The sequence below is a fragment of the Scatophagus argus genome, chromosome 14, assembly GCF_020382885.2.
Source record: "Scatophagus argus isolate fScaArg1 chromosome 14, fScaArg1.pri, whole genome shotgun sequence".
Lineage (NCBI taxonomy): Eukaryota > Metazoa > Chordata > Actinopteri > Scatophagidae > Scatophagus > Scatophagus argus.
In genome coordinates this window covers 3439227-3466272 of record NC_058506.1, presented here as the reverse complement: position 1 = coordinate 3466272, position 27046 = coordinate 3439227, and the positions used below count along the sequence as shown (strand labels likewise).

General features: G+C 43.5%; 1 protein-coding gene across 1 annotated transcript in view; it reads left to right on the top strand.

The window, feature by feature from the left end:
• The window catches only part of nrip1b (nuclear receptor interacting protein 1b), a 35546-nt gene extending 13605 nt beyond the window's left edge, over window positions 1–21941 (top strand). Inside the window, exon 2 of the mRNA XM_046410030.1 lies at window positions 15313–21941. Within this exon, the coding sequence (XP_046265986.1) occupies window positions 15763–19374 (3612 nt within the window). The 5' untranslated portion in view covers window positions 15313–15762 and the 3' untranslated portion in view covers window positions 19375–21941. The remainder of the gene's footprint in view (window positions 1–15312) is intronic.
• Window positions 21942–27046: the final 5105 nt, after the last annotated feature.

Here is a 27046-nt window from a genome sequence, read left to right as displayed (position 1 = left end):
CAGAGTGTCCAAATCTCCAATACAGTCCTCTGCACACACTATTATACAGTGCATGTGCCTTGTGTTCAAAAGAAAAAGGCCTTTTATGAATTTTCAAACACTCAGTATTGAACACATTGCTGACAAGGCAATGCAAATATTTACTGTATTGCTTGAACCTTGGTGGCCTGAGTCGCAGTTGTAGGGAGGGTTCTGCAATATTTGCGTGTTGATAAAACCCTTCTTTGTGCTTTTACAGTAGACTACACTCATTCTAATGCAAGAGCAGAGCTTAACAGTGCAGGATTGGACTCTGGACTATGGACCTTGGTGTTTTCTTTGGAAAATCAGAGGTCTTCATTGGGACCCAGCAGGTCATCATCAACCTGTCAAAACACTGGCACTGAGGCGCTGCCCCCTCTCTTATTCAGAGAACCTTGGATGGCCAGTAAACGGCTCATCTTTGGAAGGCTGGGATATTTGTTTTGAAGCTACAGGTCGCTCTGTGCCAATGGTTCAGAGTAGACTGTGGAGGAAAAACAGTCTGGAATTTCCTTATTCATAAACAACACCTCTGGAGAGGATGGACATCTCCTCACACAGGTGTATTCCATAATGCCCTTTTACCCCCACCAACACCAACACCACCCTCTTGAAATGGCACAGGGCTTGTGCACGAACAAGGAGAAGGAGGAGTTGGTTTAAAAATAAATCTGCACAAGCCGGTCAGACATTTTGAAATTCTGTTTCTATCTCAGTCTGATAGAGAGGTTAAAGATACAGCATCCTGATAAATCTCTTCCCACCAGGGGGAACAGATAAGGAGTGGCGTAGATTGAATAAAAGAGCTGAGGAGAAAGGGGGAGGATAGGTGGGGTGGTGGTGCGAGGAGGGCTGAGATGTCTATCAGGCCGCGTGAAGGGTTTTTTTTTTTTTTTTTTTTTTTTGTCTTGCAGATCCAGTTCAAGGGCGCCCGCAGGCGAGGCAGCTTTCGCTCTTGCCGTGCCAATGCTGCTGCTCAAGGTCATATGAGCCAGCCCTGTGACATTAAAGAGGAACAGGAAAGGGGAACGGGGAGGGGGGCAGAAGCCATCAACCACAGACATGCACAAACACACACACACACACAGACACAGACACAGTCACACAAAATTGAGCTGTAAGGGGAAAACTAGTCTTTAACTATATGAATCTTTCCTGTAACTTTCTGCACTGGTGTCTGGGTCTGTAGTGGATTTTGTTAGGGCAAGAGCTTATTAAGGGCAGTAATGTGAGTGTCTTATTCTTTCTGCACAGAGCCAAGAGATGCTTGGCTAACTGCTTTGTAGTTGCCAGCTACACATAAAGGCAGTGTGTGTGTGTGTGTGTGTGTGTGTGTGTGTGTGTGTGAGAAAGAGAGAGAGAGAGAGAAAGATGGAAGAGAGGAGAGTCACAGTGATAAACCTCAGGGGAAAGAGGTAGAGAAGAGGGAAAAAGGTCTTAAAGTTATTTAAAGGGACAGCAACCATTGGCGGACTCTTCCAAATGTTTTTCAGTTGAGGGCTGCGACTAAAGTGCGATTTTAGCTTAAGTGAATATCACCATTTTTTGACTCCAAAGAGCAAAAACTGCTGTACAGACAACCCGTAGTGCATCAGCAAGTGGTTTCTAGTAGAAAGGAGAGGTGATTGATTATACTCCCAAACTGACGCATGCATGGACAGCTGTGGACACCACAGATGTGTAGTCAATCGCTGTTTATAGGAACACATATTTTCCAGATATGCACTACAAATCAAATCAAAATGGCGATATCTTTGCAAGTAGAGGAGCTGCTTTGTCTGTGGAATACAACACCCTCACAAAGATAATTAAATTGTACAGATGCAGGTAGAAATGAACATCTTCACACAGCCTCTTTTCAAATTTAGAGACAATTTTGATATTTCAGCATTACAAGTGGTCATCACAACAAAGTGAAGGTACAGGCCAGTCCGCACAGAGCCTACATATACAATATTTACTTTACATATAATTGGGGAAAGAATTCCCGCTTGAGTTTCACTGATTAACTGCAGCTACAGTGTGAATATAAACATTTTTAGTACAATTACTCATAGATGATATAGGCTGTTTTATTATGTCAAATCTATGTCATCCTGCGCACCCAGTGGGTGCTGGTGGTGGGCTCCTCGAGTGCTCATCACTATATTGACATGTGTGATTCCGGTGAGTAATTTACAGTGAGATACATGGCTGGTTTCATTCAGAGATGTCACCACTTCATCTTTTTATTCTGTTAGACGTGTGAAATTGTGTCATGATTAACATGTGAATTATTCAGTTATGGTGTAATAGGTTTTGTGAGGTCACAGTAACCTTGACATCTGACCTTTGACTACCCAAATTCAATCAGTTCATTCTTGAGTCCAAGTGGACATCTCTGCCAGACTTAAAGAAATTCCCTCTAGTTGTTTCTGAGTTCACAAGAAAGGGACGGATGTGAGATCACAGACACCTTTGACCACTAAATTCTGATCAGTTCATCCCTGAGTCCAAGTGGATGTGTGTGCCAGATAAAATGAAATTCCCTCAAGGCATTTCTAAGATATTGTATTCGCAAGAATGGGAAGGAATGCGATGTCATAGTGACCTTGATGTTTGACCACCCAAAACTAATCAGTTCATCCTTGAGTTCAAGTGAGCATTTGTGCCAATTTTGAAGAGAATCTCTAAAGGCGTCCATGAGATATTACGTTCAAGAGAATGGAGCAGACGACAGATGGATCGACAACCTAAAAACATAACGCCTCTGACCGCGGCTGTCGTTGGTGCGGAGGCATAAAAATGATACAGAATGTGCAATATGCTTGGGTGGCTGCTAACATAACGCATGTGGGAAGCACTGAGTATCATGAAACAAGTACTATATTGTGATTGGTAGAAAATATATGCTGTTTGTGTTGATGTTAACCCCAAAGCTTAGTTTGCCAAAAAGGCTATTTTCCCTTTGTACTAGCTGGACAGATATCACACAGTCAACTTAGAATAGTGTTAATCACTCATTTCTTTTTTAAACTTGATTCGCCATTAGAAATCACACTTTTGTTTTGTACATTTTGATATCAACATAGCAAAAGGGAGCTCATACCTGAATATCAACCACATACACTGAGAGTATAGCTAATAAGTTGTAGCATGGAGTATCTATGGGCTGACTTGCTTTTGCTTGTTCACTTTTTGTTTACATTGTAGTCATATGTCCATCAGTCGATCCGGTGTCGCTTTGCAGTGCCCATTACGTTGTGCCTACGCAGTAAGATGAGAACAATGTCTTATGTCCTATGACAGCACACAACTGTTCATGTCAGTGAGGTTAGAGACCATCCTATAACCCGGTTACCTCTTTTCAAGTCCCTGCTTTTGGCAGCATACTATATGTTGTGCTGAACTGTCATTAAGAGGAACGCTGGATCACTACCAGCCCCAGTCCAGGAGTTCAGCTATGCAGTTGCCCCTGGCCTCTGACCTTGCTTTGATGGGGAAAGTGAAGAGGATTTCCCTTAATAAAGTATCACATTATTAACAGAATCCAATTATTATTTTATGCAGCTGTAATTTGGCCCTGAGAGTATGTGATTCCCTTAGACCAGTAGGGTTTTTCATCTACTGCCAGAAATGAGAAATACCTCCTCATCAATGATTTTATACCAATTTACAATGAATTGGAAAAGAGAGCAAGGTGAAACTAATTTGGATGATTTTTGGACCAAGATATGGCTATGTTTTCTGGGACAGAAATAATGGCCCTACCATCATCTAAATTTCCTTGTAGATGTAAAAGTACAGGCAGACATTGTATGAGTCCCCAAAGTCAGTCAGGCCGCTAATGGAGCTGCTTCAGGCTATGCATCAATATGACATCACAGATTACAATCTTTAGAGTTTGGGAGCACTTCAGGTACTTTCTCTGCTGGAAGAACGTAGCGAGAACTGGCTGACCAAACACTGAGTCATTATAATAACAATCAGAAAGACGGGTGGAGTCATACAGCCGTGCAGATATTACTTAAGTATTCCCATAGGGAGTTGTAGTGTCTTTGGGACTTTCTAGGGATTTTACATTGACCTTAAAGAATTTTATAGTATCACTAATCTCATACGGCACTGCAGTATTTCCTTACCTATTACATTGTACCAAACGATTTACACACCACACAATTGTATCACTGTAGAAATTCTCTTCAACATGTTAAAGTAACGAACCAGTTTTTTATGTCTTCAGCTAGACCAAAACTGATATTAACCCATCATTAAACTCTGAAAATAAGGTTACAAAATGTCAAAATAACAAAGGGTTACAGGCATTAGTGACTGTAATTTAATGCATCATTTTCAAATTGTGATCCCTCTCTGCACCCACTACTGAAAAAAATAATCACGTTACCGAACATGTTATATGCGCTGCTGCCCTGCTCTGCTGAGGTTTATACCTCACCACAGAATACAGATAGAAAATAAGGGTGTTGCTACCTCGAAAATAGTCACTTCCTGTGATGAATAATAAATTGACATTCAAATTGCAGCAGAGAAAGTCCTTTATGTGAAGTGTTGCTCAGGGGAGTGTGTTTATCCCTGTTGCATGCTCTAACCAATGTAAAAGGGCATTTTTTTTCTCTGTCTGCACAGTCCTCCCTTCCTTTTTGTATGTGTGTTGGTGGAATGTCTAGCAGGGAGTTTACCCCAGACACCTGTATCCGAGTGAAAACCTTCCTCTAGGGTAGAGGAACATATGTATCCATCCTGTATGACATCCAGCCTAAGTCTCTATGAACTGTACTTTCTACTCAGACAGGATTTACAGGATAAGTGTCTCTCGCACTTGTGACGCAATCCTTTTGAACACTAACCACTCAAAGCTGGATTTGAAGCTCCGCTGAACCCTGATGAACTTTGACATTTAAAGTGGAACTAAGGAAGAAATGGGTGTAGAAAGGGATTCCTCTCACCAGCTAAAGCCTTGCTGTGTGCAGACCCCAGGGCATTCGATCACACCTGTTCATCGCCCATTTGGCATACGAGCGTTTTGACTCTTTCTTTTGATTAAACGAAAAGGCATTTAGACTAAACAATCAATAGGTAGAGGCTTGAGTCCTGAATTTCTCTAGCATAAATCTTCTTGGTGCCTGGCATGGAGTCGTCTCTGTATCATTTTTGCTGATTAGTTTTCCCATTACTCAAAACGGATGTGTTCACTGGTGATGAATGATCCAATTATGGGATATTTGTCACCCATTTGATATCTGCTGCTAGTCAGAGACGAAAGAATTTCATTGTGGTGCTACCCTCCAGTCCTCAATCCACTCTGGCTGGGTATGTGTTGACCCAGCCTTTCGGTGTGTTTAACTGGCCAACTGGCCATCAGACAGGGGTTGCCCTGTGGTGTTTTTCTGTCCCAAGTAGCACCCAGCCATTTCTCCCTGATCATCTCATCAATCTTGCGGTTATAGATAAGGGAGGTACTTAACAGAGGACTCAGCACTCATTTCATTTTGAGATAACAGCTGCCCTGTCATAAAAGTTCATTTAACTTCTGAATCCTCAAAAGTCTGCACACCCTGCTGCCCCTCCTGTTGACATGCCTCAGATTGTAGTCATACATGTCTAAACTGTAGTTGACCCTCCAACTGTGATATGCACGCACACACACACACACACCCCCAAAACAATACACAAACACTCACAGCTGAAAGGATACATGTACGCCCTCCAACCCCCCCTCTGTCTGTGGACAGTAGGCTGATTTTGCAGCCTCCCTCCCTCCCTTCCTATCTTTCTCTCTCCTGCTTTGCTGTGCTGAGTTCTGTGTGTGTGTGTGTGTGTGTGTGTGTGTGTGTGTGTGCATGTGTGTGACAGCTGCCTAATTGGGCATTCTCCCCTCGTCGGAGCGCCTGCCTCTCCTCTCTCTCCTCCAGCCTGGGCCGGGGCTGCTGACGAATGGCAGCGGATTACAGATGAGGACACGGTGACCTGCCTGACCTTGCTGCACAGCCGCGGGGGAGGGAGAGGGGAGGGGGAAGACAGAGCACTAGGGGTGGAGCGGACAGGGTGCTAGGACTGCAGAGCGGTGGGGAAGGGAGGGGGTGGCAGCAGTGGGCATAGGTGGAGGAGGGGGGGCAAGTGGCGTCAGGTCAGAGGAGGATGAGGTCGCCCGAAGGTGGGCTAGATATTAGGATGGGTGTGTGTGTATGTGTATTTGTGTGGGTGGGGCAGTGTTTGCCAGGTGGCCGGGCAGGCATGCGGGTGGACAGGTGGGTGAGCAGGCGAACAACAAGAGTGTCACATGACAGTAGCCCCCCCCCCCATGTCAGTATGTCAAGGGCATCAGCCCCCGCTGGCAACCGCCACTGCGGCATTTTCCCCCACTTTTATTTATATATTTATTTCCTCTCTTCCCTTCCTCTTCTTTTTTTTTTTTTACATGTTTTTATGTGTCTATCAGATGAGCAGCTTCTATATGGCTCCTGGCTTGCCTCCACACGCCCCCGGGCCGCGATGTGGTCGGTCAAAAGGAGGCGGCAGATTCTTGAGTGTGGTGAATTTTAATTTCTGTGCGCACTGTAGATATTTCCATACCCCCCCCCCCCTTTCCTGCTGTGTGTGTGAGACTGCCAAGGTGAGGTTGTGTCCTCTTGTTAAGAGCGATTAATGGCACTCGTTATGTACATAATGAAATATCCCTGCTGATGCATAGGGTGGCGTTGTCTTTCTCCCTCTGTCACACACGCTCCTATTGCCTGTATATTTGTATGAGTGTGTGCAGTGTGTGTAACATTGAGGACGCTTTGTTACAGCCTCCAGGCAACTCTGGTATGTGTTTGATATGGTGTAGAGACCCCCCCCTTGTAAGCCATCTCTCTCTTTCTAAAAAAAAAGAACAGGAATTAAGGCCCTGTCAATTCACAGTCGAGTTTGTTCCTCTTTTTCGCTTTAGATGCGCACAACACTGCAGCTCCCTGCGTGACATGTGTTCTGAGAGATAGAGATGGGTGGCTCACCACCGAGTCCCGTTTTGACTGGCGAAGTAAATTTAGATCTAATCTTCTTGTGTGTGTTCTTTTATAGCCTGAGAATGTTCACCTAACATCAGCTTTTAAGTTGACCTTGTTGTGTTGTTTGCTCGTCTGAGGCTTGTGTGTATGTGTGTGTTTCTAGGACGAGACGCTGCTGGCTTCTCTATAAGTTTTTATTCTGACCTCGTGTGTATTTGCCTGCGCGTGTGTGCATGTGTACGCGCTAACACCATTCAGTGCCTGAGTCAAGCTGTGCAAGCTCTTTTAATCCCACGCCCCGGTGCACGTAGGCTTGATTAGTGGCAGCAGTTATCTGTGGAGAAGACAGCCCGCCCTCCTTTAGCATTTGGTCAGGTCTGGGGCACTGAGGGGGGTGTCAAGTCATGAGAAAGGTGAACGAGGAAGGAGAAAGGCAGAGGGGAGGGCGGTGGCGGAGGGATGGCGAGAATGAGGGAAGAGGGGAGGGCTGAAAACTGATTAGTATTCTAAAGGAGCACTCCTGCCAGTAGAGCAAATTGATTACTGCACTTTACCTGTATCAGCCTCCACAGCTAAGGATGACAAGGTACAGGAGCATGATTTGTGTCTGCGCTCACCTCCCAACCACAGCAGAACAGGTGTGTTAGCATTTGGCTTAGTGTGGAATGTTTTTGTTACTCTGTACTCTGAACTTACTACGTTCACCACTGGATAGTTTCCCCTGTCCTCTCAATCTCCTTCATGACAGAGAAATAATAGGCTGGCTGCAGTTGGGTGCTGGCCTTGTCTGTTGCTCTATGTCTGATTTAGTAGTCAATGACTGACTGAGGGAAGACAGACTCATTTCCTGCAAGCCTTGGTCCCATGCTTGTCTGCATTCAGGCTGACAGTTAGTGTGTTTCTCTTGGTTACGGTGAAGGCAACCTCATCATTTTCAAAGTAAGAAAAGCCCTGCGAAATTTAGTAAATTTTTACTTAATAATTTCCATCAACACACCGTTAAAAATGTGAGTTCAGTACTGGTCTTCAGGCTCTGAGCTCTACTGGTTCTCAGAGTAGCAACTCAATCAGGGACTGATTGTACCTGGGCTGCTAGGTGAAGGCAATTAGTTACAATTAACCTTTTTGCTTAGATAGAAAACCAGCGGTAGTTGGTTCCCCTCTCACCAAATGTGAACACTGAAAGCTGTTTAAAGGGAAATTTTGCTTTGTGTCATTGCAATGTGGGTAACATATGAAATGAACAGTGTCAAACTTCTTGCCTCTGCCCAGAATCCCCCACTCATTTCCCGGAAGAAGTTGCTGTTTCCCTCTCTCTCTCTCTGATCAAGGAAGGGGGCAACTCACCAAACTCAGATGAAACCGTGAAATGAGGAAGTGCTGATTAAACATGAACCTCTAGCCTGTTCATTGTTAATTTCTTGCCTAAAACTTTTCCAGAAACATATTTTATTGCACTGGATGAGCCGGAACCAAGCACCACCCAACTCACAATATGTCACCGGCCAGAGCTTTTATTGACCTGCTGCAGCACAATGTTGTAGGTTTTCTACTAATACCACAGCCCGGTCACCTGGTCAGGTGTATTATGACATGTGTTGCTAAAGTCCATTTATAATATCTGTTCAAGTAGGGTATTCAACAAAATTCAACAAAATTTTTGACTCAGTCTGTGTAAACATAGCTGTTGTAGACTATTTAAGCAAGCAGTAATGAAAGAACTGGGATAAACTTGAGATTACTTTGGTCATATTTTGTAAATCTTAGGGTAGTGATGAGTTACTGAACCAAGGCAGCTCATCCACAAATATTGAACAGACAAAGAACAGCTCAGGCAGGGCCTCATATCTTGTATTGTAACACTCAAGTAATCATGCTGTCATTGGGGAAACGCTGGGATAACTCGGTGTGTCCCAAAAAATTTATGAAGAAAGAAAGAAAAAGTTATGATTCAAAGACAACATTTTTGAAGTCTCACTTTGTAATTTTGGGGTCGGTTATCCCCTTATTTTGAAGAGATGCAAAAAGCTAAGGACCTTCATATATCATACTACATTCATTTCTGTGATGCTGTCTAATTAACCTTCCTCATTATGATTATTATTATTTACAATAATAATCATAATAATAATCATGTATTTTCTATATGTTTTTGTATTTATAGTTTTTAAATACTGAACTGTGCAGTAGCCAGCAGTGGCGGTGACTCATGCTCTAAATAAAATGTTTCATAAGAGAGGTAGTGGGTCTTAAAACTTTGGCAGAGGTAAAGCTATATATTTCTGAGTATCAGAGTAGGTAGACTTTCCGGAAGTGGGTTTGCAGTGACATAACCGGTTCTGTTTTAGTCTTCATGTGGACATGTTAATCTTTAGTCAAGTCTTTGTTGATGTGTTAAACTGAAATGCAAAGTTGTCACAGCTTTTGATTAACATGGACTATTGTCATCACCTTCAATTCATGTTGCAGTTTTCATCCTAATGGCCCATGTATTTCTGCTCAGCCTCGTTCACGGCGGCGTGCGACACACTCCCAATCCACGTGTTCGGCTTTGCTTGTCAATCCACTTTTTAGTCCACCGAATGAAGTGTTGCCTAACTTCAATTTCCTATACCACTGTTGTGAGCTTGTCTTCCAAAAAGTTTTTTTCTCTATTGGTGTTTTTGACCTTGCAGTCAACATATTTCATAATAATTACTGATGTAATGGATTATCTGGACTTAATAATTGGTTAGTTAAAATTTGTTTTGTATCATGTTTTCCTGAAAAGCAGTATTGGGCTTAAAACATTAACTTAAATGGCTGAGGTTGTCTGTCTAAAGTCGACACTTGGGTTCTCTCCAGGTTGTGTAACAGCACGGTGGTACAAGATCCTTTGGGGTTGCAGGATGGCAAGCATATTGTTGCTCGTTTTATTAGTGTCACCTAAAACCCCTTGCATGGTGGTAAAGCATAGGCACTGCAGCAGTTACTAATTTTGTTTGTTTTTTTAGAACTGTATCTCGTAAGGGGGCATCCAGAGAGAGAATTTTAAGTTATTGTACTTTTGTTTTCATGTCTGTGTTATTTGCACCTTAGATAATCAGTTAGATTACCAGTTCAGCTTACAGGTTTGTGGTCATGTTTGTGCCACCCTGACCTCAAACAAACTTTTATTTAAAGGTGGTTTTGGTTATTAACCTGGTTGCTAATTCAGATTCTAAGACCGTCAGAAACAATTAGAGGGAAGCTGGTTTTGCTGGTTGCACCAGCTATTGCTCTGTGGGTCGGGCATCAGGGCCAGGTGTAGGACTAATCTTATTGAAGTCTCCTGTTCATTGGCATGTACTCAGCTCTGCTCTGCCAACTGAATTTGCTGCTTGAGAGATTTTTTTTCAGAAAGGTTACACGTAATTGTTTTATCCTTTATTGGGTTAAATGTGTCCGATTGATTTAAAAGATTTCTTTAATGGTGTAAGTTTGAATAGGACTATATTCTTGCTTAAGCAAAAGGAGAAAAAGATTGTGTTTTTGATGATTCTAATGGAATGTCCCTTCACAGTCCATTGTACCCGTAATATCTTTTTGCAATCTCACTCAGAGCATTAGGATGATTTAAAAACTAGAAAGTAGGTCAATGGGAGCATTATGAAAGGCAAAATGATAGCAGAGATATGTCTTCTTCTTTTGTCTGTCACTTAGACCTCAGTCACACCCCTTATTAATCCAAACTATCGCAAATTACTGACAGTTAAAAGAAAAAGAGCAATACTCTTTTAACCCAATAAAGACAGACATCTTGCTGACTCACTGCAATAGCCTTCTCGGGGTTGATGCCAAGAATATTATGGAAACGATTCATTAAAGGCCAAGTTTTTTTTATTTTTTTAGCTGGTTTTATCCAGCTTTCAGGGCAGCCTGACAGTGGGACATTTGATCTCAATTGCAAAGTGGCCCATTTCCCTCAGACATCACCACTGCAGTCTGTTTCAAGGGCCTAGCTCTGCCTTTTGGCGTGCTGGCCATGGGGCAATCAGCTGTTCCTATTTCCAGCCCCGGTGTTTACAAATGGAAAATGTGTGTTGTTTCGGGAGGGAAATGAGCACCATTTTGGACAGACGATGTAAGCAGAAGATTGCCTCAGAGCCCAATAGAAATGAATCAGGTATAGATTGATGGCAGCCATGGCTCATTAAGAAGGAATGTGTGTGTATTTAATTGATGCAGTAATTTTCAGCCACTCAGGAAATGGCCCTTGGGTGGGTCCTCCAAATGGCACACAAATATTTACTATCAACACAAACACTTCTGTAAGCACGTCCATGCGAGCCTGGGCATGTAAGGTAAGGGTCTGAGGTACAGTGCTGTGATATCATCATTGCACCGGCTAGTTTGGCTGGATCCTCTGCCAGTCAGCTGGGCTCTCAACTGCTTAGATGACTCATCAGTGTGCATGAAATTTTCTATGCTCTCTCAGCCCCGAGAACTCTTTGTACTGATGAGTACAGATGAGGTTAAAATCACCCCCGCGCTCCTCATCCGAGGCCAGATGCAGGCCAAGAACTTTAGCACTCCAGCCTTATTTTGTCCAAGTCTGAAATGTCAGCACTCAGTCATCACATATTGCTCCTCACATTCAAAAGTACTCTGAGTTGGATGATTTTTCCCCGTTGACCATCTGTGCTACTTAACATAAGAGGTCTGACTTTTCAGCATTTTTGTATCACATTTCCTTTATGTGGGGTACAGCGTACAGAGTTTCTGTGTGCACACATGGAGGCATGTGTGCTATGCATGACTTGTTTGGTCAATGCATCCTAAGAAGTGGGTCAGAGTGCCCTAGTTCTCATTGTGTGGGCGTGCATGTGTCTGTGTATTGCATTTCAGTGTTATTTTGTCCTGATTGACTTATCTGTGAAAACATCTTCTTGCTCTAGCTCTCCTGCTGTTCGGTAGCGTGTTGTTCTCTTGTTTACCTCTCTCAAGGTGAACAAGAGCTTTTAATTCAACTTTCCTCTGGTGCACTCATTCACTTGTGGAGGCCTTGGAACAACTGCGTTTGGTCAGGTAGCTTATGTTTTGTCTTATTTAATCACGTCAGGCCATATTGAATTTACAAATAGCGGTCACGCCGCATGTGTAAGTGAGCTACCCTGTTGAGTATGTGCAGCAGGGCTGGGCTGCAGATTACATGATATAATAGTGTTTAGGCATCGCCTCTCCTTTTAAATTCCTTTAACCTTGACTCCCCTTAAATGCAGGGAGAACACATCTGCCAGGCTGGTGTCAGACATTAGTAATACACACTGCTCGGGCAGCATTGTCACTTTTTATTAACGCCCAGAGCTTTGCATGGACACCAGCTGTTGCATCAAGTGGAAAAGCCTTGGCGGCATGAATGACCTTGACTTTAACTGCCGCTCCTTTGGCTCTTCCCCCTTTTAATTCTTTTGTTTGGTCTCATACATTTTAAATGGCTTAAATGGATTACCATTACTGACAATGAAGGTCATTTAGCAACTCAGTTTTTTAAGATAAAAAAAAAGACTACATTGTCAGCAACAGCACAGTGGGTGTAATCTGGAGGTCAGTGGAGAGAAGGAGAGACGGTCACTTTTTGAGATCTAATCCTTGACATCTGCAGCACCACATTCATGTCAGCCGACTGGTAATTCCACATATCTTAGGAAGTAGTTGAGAGTACAGTGACCTTTCCTGTTCCAAGTGTCTTTTAAGTACAAGAGGAGTGAAACTGAGAGTGAGAAATAAATAAAGAGCCCACCAGCCAGGGGATGATGAAGCTTTCACCCCTCCCCATCACTTGCCCTCCCTCTCACATGTACGTGGCTGACTGTAGGGGTAAAAATCACTTTAGAATGGTGCCTGCTCTGTCATTGGCTGACATTGTCAAGGATAATGGATAATCACCACAGAAACCGTAGAGCAGCTCATTGGTGCTGTGGTGTCCCACAGTGGGGGAAGGGGGTGGAGGTCAGGCTTTTTGGGTGCCACCGCCAATGAGATGACATGTTAACAGATGTGTAAGGTCATTTTCAATGTATACACCAGGGGAGATAATGTAATAGTAATGCACATCACACATTCTGAAAGAGGAAAGGAGGAGAGCTGTATGCTTTAGGGGCTCAGTATAGAGGACAGCTTTCCCCATATTAAGGTCATTTATTTGTTAACAGAGCTCTGTCACTGAGGACAACATATTTTTTTTCTTGCCCTTGCTGTAGCAGGGCTTTTTAACACCAGCTCTGTCATTACACATCTCTCAAGAGCCTGAAGGTCCCCACTTTGTTTAAAGAGTTATTTGTTCCTAATGGGAGATAGTGAAGGCAGCAGCTCTGTTGTGTATATACTAATATAGTGCAGTGTCATAGTCTCCCTGTGTTGCCTTGTCTGCTCTGTATTGAAGTTTCTTTGGGCAAAAACATAGACAAGGTCAACTGTAATTCCAAAGGTTCACTGCCAGCAGCAGGGAGATTAACAGAATTTCCCATCCCAATGTTCCCATCATTTACATCTCTCTCTCTCACTAACTGCGGGCCTGTACAACAACATATAAGTTACTTTGCCATGCCATGTTGAAGGTAAACAAGTATACATGTTTACAGTACTAATCAAATGTGGCATTACAGAGCATTCTATTATAATAGCGTTAAGCTCACTGGCGGGAAAATAGCCCTAATCCTGAGCATCTAAGATTAGCGTGTCAGCAGACGTCAGATGGTCCAGTGTGACCAGGTTGGCTTTTATTGTTGTCAGATTTAGGTCAACAGCTTAAAAATGGCCTTGAACTGTAATTGACGCTTATGGGCCAATCTCAGTGAAGTTATTCTTTTCTAGTCAATGCTCCACAGTCTGAAGAGTCTAATCAACCTGTGGACCTTTTGGTTGTTAATACTGCCGATCCGGTTTTTCTACTGCTTTTCGGACTCAATTTTGCACTGATCATCTTAAACCCAGCCTCTAATCCCAGTTCATTTTCAAGGTGGCATTAAAATGGCCACCTTGCTGGCCTTACTGTCATGACAACCTGTGGACCTTGGCCGCAGAGATGGATTTCAACCTGATTAGAGGCCTGTTGCCCTGTTGTTTTTGGCCCTTGCTTCTGCTCTCTGTGAAGTATTTAGGCTGGTGGCTGCATGAGTTGCCATGGCCTTTCGTCATAATCAAGGGCTGCTGTCCTGTTGTGTGACCTGCTATGTTGGTCCACTCAGCGGACACCAAAGGTGAGGACGGCATCGGGAAAGGACACGGACAGCAGCCGAGGCGAGGTGGAAACTCTGTATTAATTAACCTTTATGGGATGCAGCCAGGACTGTCGGAGATGTCCTGTATCCACGGAAACCACGCTGACAGGGTTCAGAGCAGAGGTCTCTCAGGGCAGCGCTGCTGACACTGTCATGGCAACTGGCACAATGCTCACCCCTGTGTCACCGGTGCTGCCCTCCTGACAGTGGTGTGGTGTGACAGGTGCACCTGATCCTTAAGCTATCCCCACCCCTCCGTACGCACACACACAAAACACACTTGACATCCAAGTGCAGCTTGTCTCTTAGTGATATGCTTGCTTTGATTCTCACTGCCTTTGTACTGAAATCATAAAAAGCACTAAGTCAGTTATTGTTTTGCTTTGTCCTCTGACTAAAAGCATTTCATGGTTAGGAAACAGAAACTTTGTGACCAGGTGTTAATAAAAACAGTGAGTAGCCATCAGAATGATTTTACATACTGTGTATGAAAGTATGTATGTGTATGTCTTCAATGCCATTTTTAGACTTGTGTCTAGGCATGAATGCTTGAAAGCTTGCTAACTTGTATGCATGCAGGTGGGTGGCTCCAGCGTTGTGTAGACTGAGGGTTGCGTCGCATGAGATGCTGCTCAAGTGCATAAGGAGCAGGAGGTGGTAGAGGAGGATAATCCACTGAAATGACAAGCTGCATAAGAAATTATTCACAGCTCTCACAAGGCCCTTCACTTTTGAAAGACATCGCTGTGAGGGGCTTGCAGCTCAAGACCTGAATGTTTTCAAGGTAGTGGGCTTGAATTTTCAATTTGGATCCAATCAGGCCTAATCTGCATTTGTCGTCTGTTCAGTGGCTGCAAGGGGAGAGTGCAGAGAGGAGAAGGAGCCGTGTGCAGTCAATCTGAAATGTTGCTAAGTAACAGAGATGGCAGACGAGGTGGTGAAATGAATGTGATATAGTGCTGTGCAAATCCCTGCTTCTCACACAGTTTCTCCTTTTTCTCCTCTTTTTCTCTGCCCAACAATCTCTCCCTCCCTCCCTTTTTTCTCTCTCACTCCCATAGGTCCCCCATGTAAAATCTGCAAAGCTGAAAGGCGCCACTGACAGAACCACAGCCAGGCCTTAGGACAGACATCCCAAACATCCACAGCCACGGAATGTGTCAACATCTTTGTGGTGAAATCCCGCTGACTCGTTGCTTGCTACTCACGTAAGCCTGGAGCTGGGCCTTCTGGGATTCTACAGTGTTTAAAGGCATATAACAATGCCTGGGAGGCCCACCTGCCCCAGATTGCCTCCAACCATGGTAGCTGTTTCACGGCAGTGCTGACTGTTCCCAAAAGAGGGATCACATCCAGCCAGTGCATCCTTTACCCTGCAGACTCACTCTGTGCAATTGTCTGCCTTCTTTTTGGTATTTAGGAAATACATGCCACTGTCAACCAGATGACCTAGTGGACATTTCTGTCTCAGTAGCAGTGCTGAACTATACGAGGGGATCCTACTATTGAACATGACTCATGGGGAGGAGCCTGGCCCTGAGACACACAAGGATTCAGCTGTTCTAACTTATCTGGAAGGTTTACTGATGCATCCAGTGGTAGCCGGGCCTGGGGCCACGGCAAGCGGAAGGTCTGAGGCTGCCCACAGCAACCAGGAGCAGGGTGACAAGGTGGGCGGGCCCTTCCAACTGCCCAACCATGGCCCTGCAGCTCCCAAGGCTGGTACCAACGGGCCCACACTAGGTTCTTCACAGCACCTAAAAAAGGCCCGCTTACTGAGGTCTGGAGCCTGGAATGATCCAGGGAACCAGCGGATGAGTTCACCCCCAGTGGAGCTGAATGGCCAAGGGGGCGGGCTGCAAAATGGAGCACTAGAGGGATCTCCTCATGCTGGGGAGAGCACCCTGTTGGCTTCCCTGCTTCAGTCATTCAGCTCGCGGCTTCAGAGTGTGGCAATGTCTCAGCACTCAAATAAACCCCCCAGTGAGTGTTCCTCTCCCTCTAAGGCATCACCTGCGGACAAAGAGCCACTTCCTGTATATGGGTTAGCCTCAAGCCGTCTGAAGGGCCTCATGAGGAAGAGCAAACTTCAGAATCACAACAACACACCTTACAGTCGCCGAGGGCACAGTCAAGACAGACCCCCAGAATCTCCCCGGTCAGCACACAGCGCCACACCTCCCTCTGCTCCTACAGCTGCTGACTCAGTGTCCTGTGCGGAACGGTTGAAGGCTGTGGCCAATATGGTGAAAATTCGTTCAAGTCCAGCACCGTCACCCAAGCCCAGTGTGGCCTGCAGTCAACTGGCCCTGCTGCTGTCCAGTGAAGCCCATCTGCAGCAGTACTCCAGAGAGCATGCACTCAAAGCCCAGCTCTCAGGAAGATCTGCCAGTGAGAGACTAGCCGCCATGGCAAACCAGCAGCATGGCCAGGACAAAAGGCCACCTAGTGTGGGAGGCACTCTAACTGGAGCCCCAGACACACTAAACACACTAAGCTCCTTAACAACCCAAAATGGAATGACAACAACAACTACAATAACAACAGCACTCCCTCGAACAGCCCTATCAAGTCCACAGAGCCCCTCTTTGCTGCATGGCCATAGCCAAAGCTCCCCACCAACTCCCCCACATGCTCCAAACCACACTCACAGCCAGCCACCTAGGGAGAAGCGAGGCTTTGACTCACGTCCAACCCGACCCCCTCAGACATGCAGCAGTTTACTGCTCCTGCTACTCAACAACCACAATAACCAGAAGCAGCTGACCAAGAATGGGCACCTGGAAGACAGCTGTGGTATTCTTCCACCAAGCGGCTCCTCTTCAGTTACATCAGACAGTGAGTGCTCCACCCAGGAGAGGAGCTTGACAAAGGACAGCAGTGATGCAGAGAGTTCCTACTCGAGTTGCTCTCCCATTGACCTCTCCATGAGAAGACGGGCCAATACACAAGATACAGGGCCTAAAACTACCACCCCCCCTTCCACCACTACCTTCTCCTCATCCACCACAGTGTTTTCCTCTACCCCAGCTGCATTCTCTCCTCAAGCTTCTGCTCAACCCTCCACCACCTTTCCCTCATCCTCTACTGTTGTTTCCACTGCTTCTTCTTCCTCTTCCTCCTCCTCTATCTCTACATCCTGCCTCGACAAACTAACAGAATCTCTAATAAATAAGTGGAAGCCAGAGCCATCAGGATCAAAGGTATCCAAAAATAAGGAGCCTGAAATGAGCCCAGACATGAAATCCCACCCTAAAGTCACACTTATGCAGCTTCTTCTTGAGCGCAGAAATAATGAGATGGTTAATAAAAGTGTAGCTAACCAGGATTTGCCACTTGATATAACTATGGCAACCATGTCTCAAGGCCAAGCAAAGGGCCTGATGCCCTGGGAGGACACCAGGACAAAAAGCCCCTTAGATAAACCTGTGGCCCCAGCCCAGCCGCTGTACTCGCTTAACCGTGACACTAGCAGCGCACTATCCCCATACTCTTACCCCTCCCCCCATGTCCAGTCTAGTCCACTGGATTTGTGTAAGTCTAAAGCCTTCCCTGCTGAGAAGACTTCAGACCCTTCCTTCAGTGCCAGTAAACTGCTACAGAATCTGGCTCAGTGTGGCACAGCTTCTTCCTCCCCACCCATTCCCTCCAGCAAAGGGGGGAGTCAGGAGCTTGATGCCAGCAGGCCCCTTGCCCTGTTGGAAAGGCTCAATGCTCCAATCCATAGGACCACCACCACCCCTCTCTCCGATGGACCTTCAGGTAGTGGGACACCTTTCAGTCAGAAGGAATCTTCTCCTCCTTCATCACAGATTGAGAACCTTCTAGAGAGGCGCACTGTGTTGCAGCTCCTCCTGGGAACTGGCTCAACTACTTCCACAGTCAACCGCAAAGACAAGCCCAGTGGCAGGAGGAGTGTGGAGATGGCAGGGGGGTGCTTTGAGAAGAGCCCTGGTGCTTCTGTCGGCTGTGACAGCTCCAACGGCCCCCCTTTTGACATAAAGGTCAAAACAGAGATCACAGAGGAGGTGGGGCCATCCTCAGCCATATCTGAGGACTCCAGCAGCAGAAAGAGAGCTAGTGGCTATGGGAAAAATAGTCCCCTGTCAGATTCTCAGCAAGACTTTAAAAAAGAACCAAGGCCCGCCGAGGTCATAGCAAAATATGGCCTCCTCAGCCAACTGCTTAAACAACAGACTGCTACCTATTATACTAGTGCTGCTATGCAGGCTGAGTCACAGCCTCGGCCAGTTAAAGAGGAACAGAAAGAGTACCCAAGCCCCAGTCCCAAGAAGAGACGCCTCTGCTCTGATCAGACTGATAATTTGAATAACATTAACTCTCCAAGAGCAGTGGACAGTGGCGACACAAATACCTTTTCCTCTTCTACTGTTCTGGTAGAGTCTGGCCAGCAGAGAATTCTGAAGGAAGAGGAGGCTCCACCCAAGAGCCCACCAAGTGAAACCCTCACCAGAGAGAGTCGGGGCTTCAATGTGCTCAAACAGCTGCTGCTCTCTGACAACTGCCTGAAGGAACTGTCCCAGCAGTCCCGGGGGACACCCAGTCCCTCCGTCCTGCAGGCAAATGGCAAGGCCAATGGCAGTATTCTTAGTCAGCCTTCCCATAATCACAGTTTCCTTCACCTGCCCAGCTGGCACCCCCATGGTTCCCTCAACTCAGGGCTTGCAAGTAATCTCAGACCACTGCCCACCCCCCCTGCAGGTGACAGCCCAGTTAGCACCCCCTGGAACCGCCAGTCAGCTCCATGGCCAGTCACTCAAAAACGGGACCACCCTACTCTAGTCAAGCAAGAGCCTAAGAGCCCTGTGCGATGGAGTAGTCAGGAGAATGAGGAGGATGAGGGTTGTGACTCAAACCTGGACTCTCCACGGCTCTCACGTTCCAACCCCATCCTGTATTACATGTTGCAGAAGGGCAGTATTCAGCTGAGGAAGGAGGTGAGGGATCAAGCAGAGGGCACCCAGTCTGTGATCAGAATTAAAGAAGAGCCAATCAGTGACGTGCATGCCTATGATCACAGTCTGAGCTCCACCTCACAATCACCGGCCCACAATGAAAAGCACAGCCATGAGAGCCAGGGGCTGAGCCAATTGTCTGAATAGAAGTTGTATCAACTACAGAAAAATACAAAATGAAATCAAATTCATTGACTCTTTTGCTTTTCCTTTTTTAATGACTTGCCAAATTGGTTTAATGAAACAAACAACAAAGATTGAAAATTTGTTTGTTTGTTTGTTTGTTTGTTTTTGTGGAATAGAGCAAGTTCAAATTCAAATGTATACTTGCGTTGGTTTCTCAATTTTAAATAGTGAGGTCATGCAATGGTACAAAACAGGTCTAGCTTAACAAAATTGAAAGAGCCAAAACTACACATCTGTCACAAATTTGACCTTTCCCATTATCATCATTACTATCAAGCGCTACATATTTCATTTTGTGAATTATGAAGTCCTCCTTTACAGTTGGTCTTGGTTTACACTTATTATTTTTATCTAAATTGTACACCTACCACTATTCCATGTCCTCTTTGTTGCCTTCCATAAAACATTTAGCAAGAACATTTCTGGCAACCTTTATTATTGATGACTCCAAAAATGTTACCGCTGAGTTCGGTGGACATTTATTTATTTTTCCATCAGAACATTTTCAGATAGACAAAGTCCCATCAATTTTAGATAAGATTCCAAATACAGTCATTCTAGGGCAGGCACGGTGGTCTATTACAACAATGTACATGATAAATTCATTCAGAAGAGGACTTTGAAAATAATATTTACACTGCAATAGCTTCAGTGAGGATCCTACCACGATGAATGCTTTGTCTTGCTTTTTCTCAAGATTTACAGTGTGGTATGATTACCAAAGGAATATATCAGTGGGGGTTTGAATGGTCACAACTCATTCGATTATGCTTTTTTTTAAATGAACTGTTAAGGACAATATTCGACAGTGCAAGCTCGTGGTGATGTGTTTGCAGATTGTGCAGGTTTGAGCAGATGGGTCAACAGAGCATGTGTGGTGGTGATTACAGTTGAGCAACTGTGTGCAAACAGGTTTCTAGAGCAACAGTTAAAAGGCTGTAGTGTCTGAAAAACCTATCTTACTCATCCTGGGTAAACCCGCACCACTTTTCTTCATACAGACAAAAACTTTAGAATGTGAAGCACATGGCCTTTTCTTTTCTTTTTATATAAAGGAGCACCCAGAGTTTGCACTATCGAAACTAAGTCCTTGGTGTCCTTTTCAGAATAATTTAATGGCATGTAATAAAAAAATGTCAGTATTGTTATCTGTTGAGAATTTGACAAGTTTGTGGGTTTTTTTCAGCATTTCTTAACTGTTGTGGTTTATGAGCATCTTTTATTTTTTGTGGCAGTCTCTTAACTCAAAACATCAAAAGAATTGCATGATAATTAAGAGAAGACCACGGGTACATCTTTGTTTTCAAAGCAGCTGGATATGTGCACCCGCACCCCTATAATCACCAAGATATTTTGGTGTCTTGAGGGATATTTGGTGTCTAGCTCCTTATTTTGATTGTACTGTATTCTTTTCCGTTGATTTCACATACTGCTTTATCCATTTAGTCTTGTGATCTTTTTAATACATATACCTATGAAGTATGTCTCTTCGATTAATACATTTTCACAATGGTTAAATATATTTGTGTAAATAGTACTTTCAGTATGAAAGATGACTATTTTGTAATGTTTAAGAAAAGATATTACCCTAGTTTTTAATGCCCTGATATGTAAATATGAATTATATGCGTACAAGTGTACATACAAAGGCAGAGGATGCTATTCCCATCTTTTGGTTGGTTTGTTCTTTGCATGTGTCTATATGTGGTAAATGATAATCTATCCTGCGCTGTGTTGTGTAATAATGTCTGACTCTCCTCACTGCTGCCTGTTGCATGCAGACGCATGGGAACTACCTGTGTATCCCTACTGGTGATGGGGGAAAAATGTCAAGTCTTAAAATAGGTCTTTTTTATCACAGAAAGAGGTTCATTTAGAATATGGACAGTCCCTAAATAACCACAGACTGTTGAGCAAGTTGATTAAAATGTGTGAAAAATAAACGTGCATTGAATATTTTTGTGATTTCCTTTTCTGTTACTGGTTAACAAAGCTCTGTGAAAGAGCTCGGGGCTATAGTGGGGGATTGACGTACAATCATACATCTGCATTGTGCATCGAAGAAAATACATTTGTAGCAGCAAATATTAAAAAAGGTGTTTCATTTTTTTTTCATGTGAAGACCTGAAACATTATTTCATTTTTTTATGTTTTCATTTTTGGTGTTCATTTGCACTGATATCTCAGAAATAAAGTACTAAAATGCATGACCTAGTATGAATGTGTTCCTCTTTTTCTAGCTTGCAATTCAGACGTGTGTCTTTCTTGTGTGCAAGTATATCAGATGTCACATTATCTTGAAGAAGCTCTAGTCTTTCAGGTGCCACCACAAAACACATTTGTATTTCTCTAAATGATTTTAAACAGTACTTGTGTTTAATTATTTACTTGTTCAGCTGCCACGTACAGCCTACTTACAAGTTATCATAGAACATATTAGCTTGATCCAAATAACCAAAAGGGAAACTGTTGCATTCCATACATCCCAATATCTGGGTTGCCTCAAATATGGTTTATCATTATTATTATTATTAAAAAAAGGACTTCAAAGCCAAACTGCACTTTGTGTAATCAAAGACTGTGGTCCATTAGAGTAGAGTGAGAGGATGTCCTGTATTTGCCCTAAAACTTCTGCTTCTGAGTTGGCTGCTGTTCACTACAGTGCTGAGTCTTAACAAAGGCAGGAAAGACACTGAAAGGAGGGAGGACACATGGAGGTCACCAGATGTACACTGAATGCCCAAGGATGTGCCTTACAAAATGGAACATATATCTTTTACTGAAATCTTATAATAGATTTCATTGTACAGCCAATACAAAACCTTAATCCTCCTAGACAGTCGTCCATTTTGTCATCATTTTCTTGACATAAATTTGAGAGAAACAGCTCATAGTGTGAGACTTCCACTAAAGGTGAAGATGAGTTCAAGCTAAACTTCCTTTGCTCTGGGTTTGAATATGAAGTCCAGTGGGTGAACAGACGGCTTTTTGTCTGCAGTGCACTTTTGAAATCGCAGCACAGTTCCTCAGCCCTGACTTCCCTTTTATTTAATACTCCTCATGACTGGCTGCACTCTCTTTAAACTCTCAGTAACCTTTCCCCTCCGTGAACTTCTCTATTTCAAGATTCTTATCAAGGCTGAACCGCCAGTAACCTCTTGATTTCCTCCGATTGCTGAAGCATCGGCAAACATAAAGGAGGGAGTCACAACTTTAAGCTGAGGTCAAGGTGTAAAACTTGACAATCGGCTGTTTGTCTGCGGCTTCTCTTTGATTTCCTGACCTCAGCATGAGGCCAAAAGGATGTGAGCACTGCACACCGGGCCACCAATCACTCAACAAGAGGCCAAGGACTTGGAAGTCCCACAACAGACATTTCATAGTTATGAGGCCTCCAAAAACTATTTCCTGGCGTTACAGATGCGTATTCTCTGACAAACAACTTAATGGCTGCACTTAATGTGCTTGGTCAAGGGTTTTAATACATGGAAACATGAACTGTTGAAAATACAAACTGCATTATTATGCACAGATTTGAGTGTGCTTGTGAGGTGCTTTGTTTATTCACATGCAGGTCATACAGAGCTAACACTTGTCACTTGTCGTCATGGTGATTGGTGTGATAAATATGCCCACAGATGTTCGATCACCCTTTCCTTATACAAGTGTTTGAACTTTAAGCACATGGTTTGACCTCACATGTTATGTAAACACACACACACACAAACACACACAGTGTAATTAGCATTTTATGGGTCGTATGGCCCCATTTGGCATGTCGTAATGACGAAATATATTAATAAAATTGTAAAACATCACTTTCTTGCTAAAAGATATCTGTAATGCTACTGCTTGGATGAGTGTAAGCACACATGAGATTCAAACAAACAGTAAGGAGGTTAAAGCAAACACCTGGGGAAACTGCTTTGAGAAAGGAGGTCAAATTGGTTTATTTTCCCAACCTTATACCGGTTCCCCCAGTGGGGTCTTTGCTTTTGAAGATGTACCTCTTTGTGAAGTCTGTTCCTTAACCCCTGGGGCCACGACCTTTTGCTCCCCTTTTTGCCCTGACCTGGCTGATCCTGTTTCCCAGGACAGGATCAACTGTTGGCCTGCAGCTGTGGCACCCCCTCACACACACACACACCTCCCACCTCCCTCTCGTCACATACACACACAAACCACACACCACCCACCTTCCTCCCCCCTCCCCTCCCCAGCATGACACTCAGGCCATTCTTCTAATGTTTTGTGTAAATATGACAAGTGGCAGCAGTCCTTTCTTTCCTTTTATACTTGATAGCCTCTTGACCCTTACTGCTTCCCATGGCCTCCTAGTCTACATACATGAGGTAGGAATTAGTCATAAATGACTAAATGACTGATTAGCATTATGTGCAGAGAGTCTGCAAAAATGGGCGGAAATAATACATACATACACACACATACCCGCTCAGATCAATGACAGCTATTTTGAACAGCCATAAGCTTCCTTATGGTGGCCATGTGCAAGCATGTAAACACACCCAATGTAATATTCATGATGATCGAGAGTCCCTGTGGTCCACAGTTCAGCCTGTCAGCTTGAGGGATCTTGGCTGACACTGAAAGAACATGGATGATATTTGCCATGTCGGATAAGCACAAGGGTAAATGTTTTACAAGCTGGCTCGGGAGAACTAGCAATGTCAATCTCCTGTCTGCCAGTGTCTTTTACGTCCACAGATCTCCCCAGAAGTGGAAGTTCTTTCTCATACAGCTAAAGATTTTTATTTTTGAAGAAGAAAATCCCCTCTGTGCTTAGTGATGTTTTTGGAGGTGATTAATTTCACTGTCGACCTGACCCTAGCTTTAACGTATTCTCAGAAAAAAATGTGTTGACAGTCATCTCACCAAATTCTAACTCTTTTATGTGAAAAATCTCATCTTCAAGAAGTGTATTTTACCACCAACTTCCTGTATGTTTCATCACAAATGATGACGCTGTGGTTGATCTGCAGGGTCATGAACTTTTCAAGTAAACATTTCTCAAAATCCCCGGTAGAATGAGAAAGGGCAGTTCAGTGTCAACCAGTCTGGCTAAGACCAGCTTGGGATGTGAACTTTGTGCCGCGGGGGCTAAGGGCCATTTAGGACGAAGCATGCCAAATTTAACTCTGTTGAGTTTGTGCTCTGATGTTCCACTCAGAAAAAATATAATAGGGCTGCATCTGGCATTCAGAAGGGATTACATCTCCAAAAAGAATGTTAAGAGCTCTTAACAAGTTTGGACAGTATTAAAAAGAGCAATCAAATTGAAAGATGTGAGGAGGGGGCAGAAATATATTACTTTGCCATTGTCCGGTATCTTTAAATGTTAAACAGCAATACTAAATAATCACAGTCTTTGTCACCTAAGTGTTTCCATTTCTCAGGTTTTGTTTATTGACCCAGTTTGCAGCTGTGCTAGCAGCTTGGCTCTGTGTCAGTCAGCACTCCGCTTTGGTCCACACTGAATTATCTCAACTACTGGATGGATCACCGTGCAATTTGGTTCAGACATCCATGTTACCCACAAAATTAACTGTAACAGTTTGATTGATTGGTGATCTGCTGATTTTTCATTTCTTCCACTCATCAGGTCAAATACTGCAAAACTAAAGCTGTTCTCATCAGCCTCAGCTGTACAATGTGTTTAGGGCTAGTTAGCAAATGCAAGTAACATTAACATTTGGTAGACATGCTGCATATTACACCTGCTAATCATCAGCTTGTTAACTTTGTCATTTTGTCCGTATGTTAGCATTTAGCTCAGAGTACCAATGTGCCAAAGCCTGTCATGAGCCTGTCACAGCTGCTGGGCTGTGGGCTCTTAGTTGTGATCTGAAAACCAGACTTAAATGTATTATATGCTTGAAATTACTTTTTGTATGATTTTTTAGAACCCTTCAAGTGAAGCATAATTAACCTTTCGAGTGACTTTGGATTATGTATTAAAAATAGATATACATTATTGATAACATAATACAAAAGATATAAAGTAGTCCTAATCTCTGTCGTCACAGATGTTTTTTTGTATCCTGTGGTAAAACACTTAACAAATTGTAGTTTGTGGCATTAACTTGGCTTTAAAAATCATCATGATTAAATATATATATATATATATATGTATGTATATATTTATATAATTTTTTTTCTCACAGAAGGGGACTTACTAGTGGAAGCTGTGAATGGCAATGCAAATCTAGAAAATGGCTGAAATCCTCCAGAACAAATATTCCGTCACGATGCGCTACATCCAGCCCCAACAGGGCTTAACTACTTCATTCTTTACACTGTCATAAAATCAATGCTCATATTGCAGTCTGAAGAAAAGAACAGCAGAGGCAAAGGACACAGTGAGTGTTGTTCATAATTAAATGAACTATGTATTATTGCTGCCACGCCTGTTTTCTGCAAAATACATTGATATGTGTTCACTGACTACAGTGCTTGCTGTGTTGCGATGCCTCTGGCACAGTGTAGCTTCTGTATCACATATTAACATCTGTGACTCACCCTTGTGTCTGTATTTGATATTAAGTATGTGGCTTTTCCCACAGCATAAAACACATCGAGGCTGGTCTTGTTGATATGAAGACCAAGACCGCATGTACCACCTGTTCGGAAACTGTAAGTCAGAAAGATGCTGAATTTGATTGAGATACTGATTTACTGGCTACTTTCTCCAATAAAGTTATTGTTAATAACTGTTTCTGGACAGATGCAATAACACCTTTTTTGTGCAATATGCATTATGTGCAATATTGGAGACAATGACAGAATGTGGGTTGTATGTGTGTGTGTGTGTGTGTGTGTGTGGCTTTATGTGTTTCACTTTCTTTATTAGCTTCAGTTATATATTTTATCATTTTTATTTTCTTTTTCTAGAGCAGTTATAATTATAGTTTTCTTATTTTTCTTTTTCTATGTATTTGTATGTTTGTATGTACTTATGGCACTTCACGTTCCAATTTCATCATACATGTACAATGTCAATAAAGAGTATTCTATATGAACCTTATGTTAGATAGGTAGTATTAAGGTTTACCAGAGAAGCAGTTGCACTGTCTGTTCCTTTAAAAATGGTGAAAGACACAATAGTGATATGTTGAGAAACTGGACTTTAGCTGATTCAGGATGAGATCCTAACAATTTCATAGTGACTGAGCCAACTCATTTGGACCTAAAGCCATTATGTGATAGACTACACTCATAAAAGTTATCACAACTCAATTTCATATAGTGATCGCCACAATGTCTGTCTGAGATGGCGTGAAAGATAATGGGTGGTGCATTGTCAGCCAAATTCAGAAACATGTAATTGCTCCACGCCCTTAGTTAATAATAATAATTTTAAAAAAAGCTCTATTGACAATAACTCTACAGTATCCATCTGCAGCTTTAGAGCCTGGCGTGTCTAAAATCCCAGAGTAGTGGACAGCGAGAAAAACCTGGCAAGTGCACAAACAGACTCAAGAGGGCAGCACAGAGGAGATGACCATGGAAGCATTTCAAGATTTTGTTTCCAAAACAGTGTTGCAATATCATGTGTATACACAGTGTGCGCGTGGAGCCAGCTCAGTCTGCTCTGAGGAAAGGGTCTCTTTTAGCG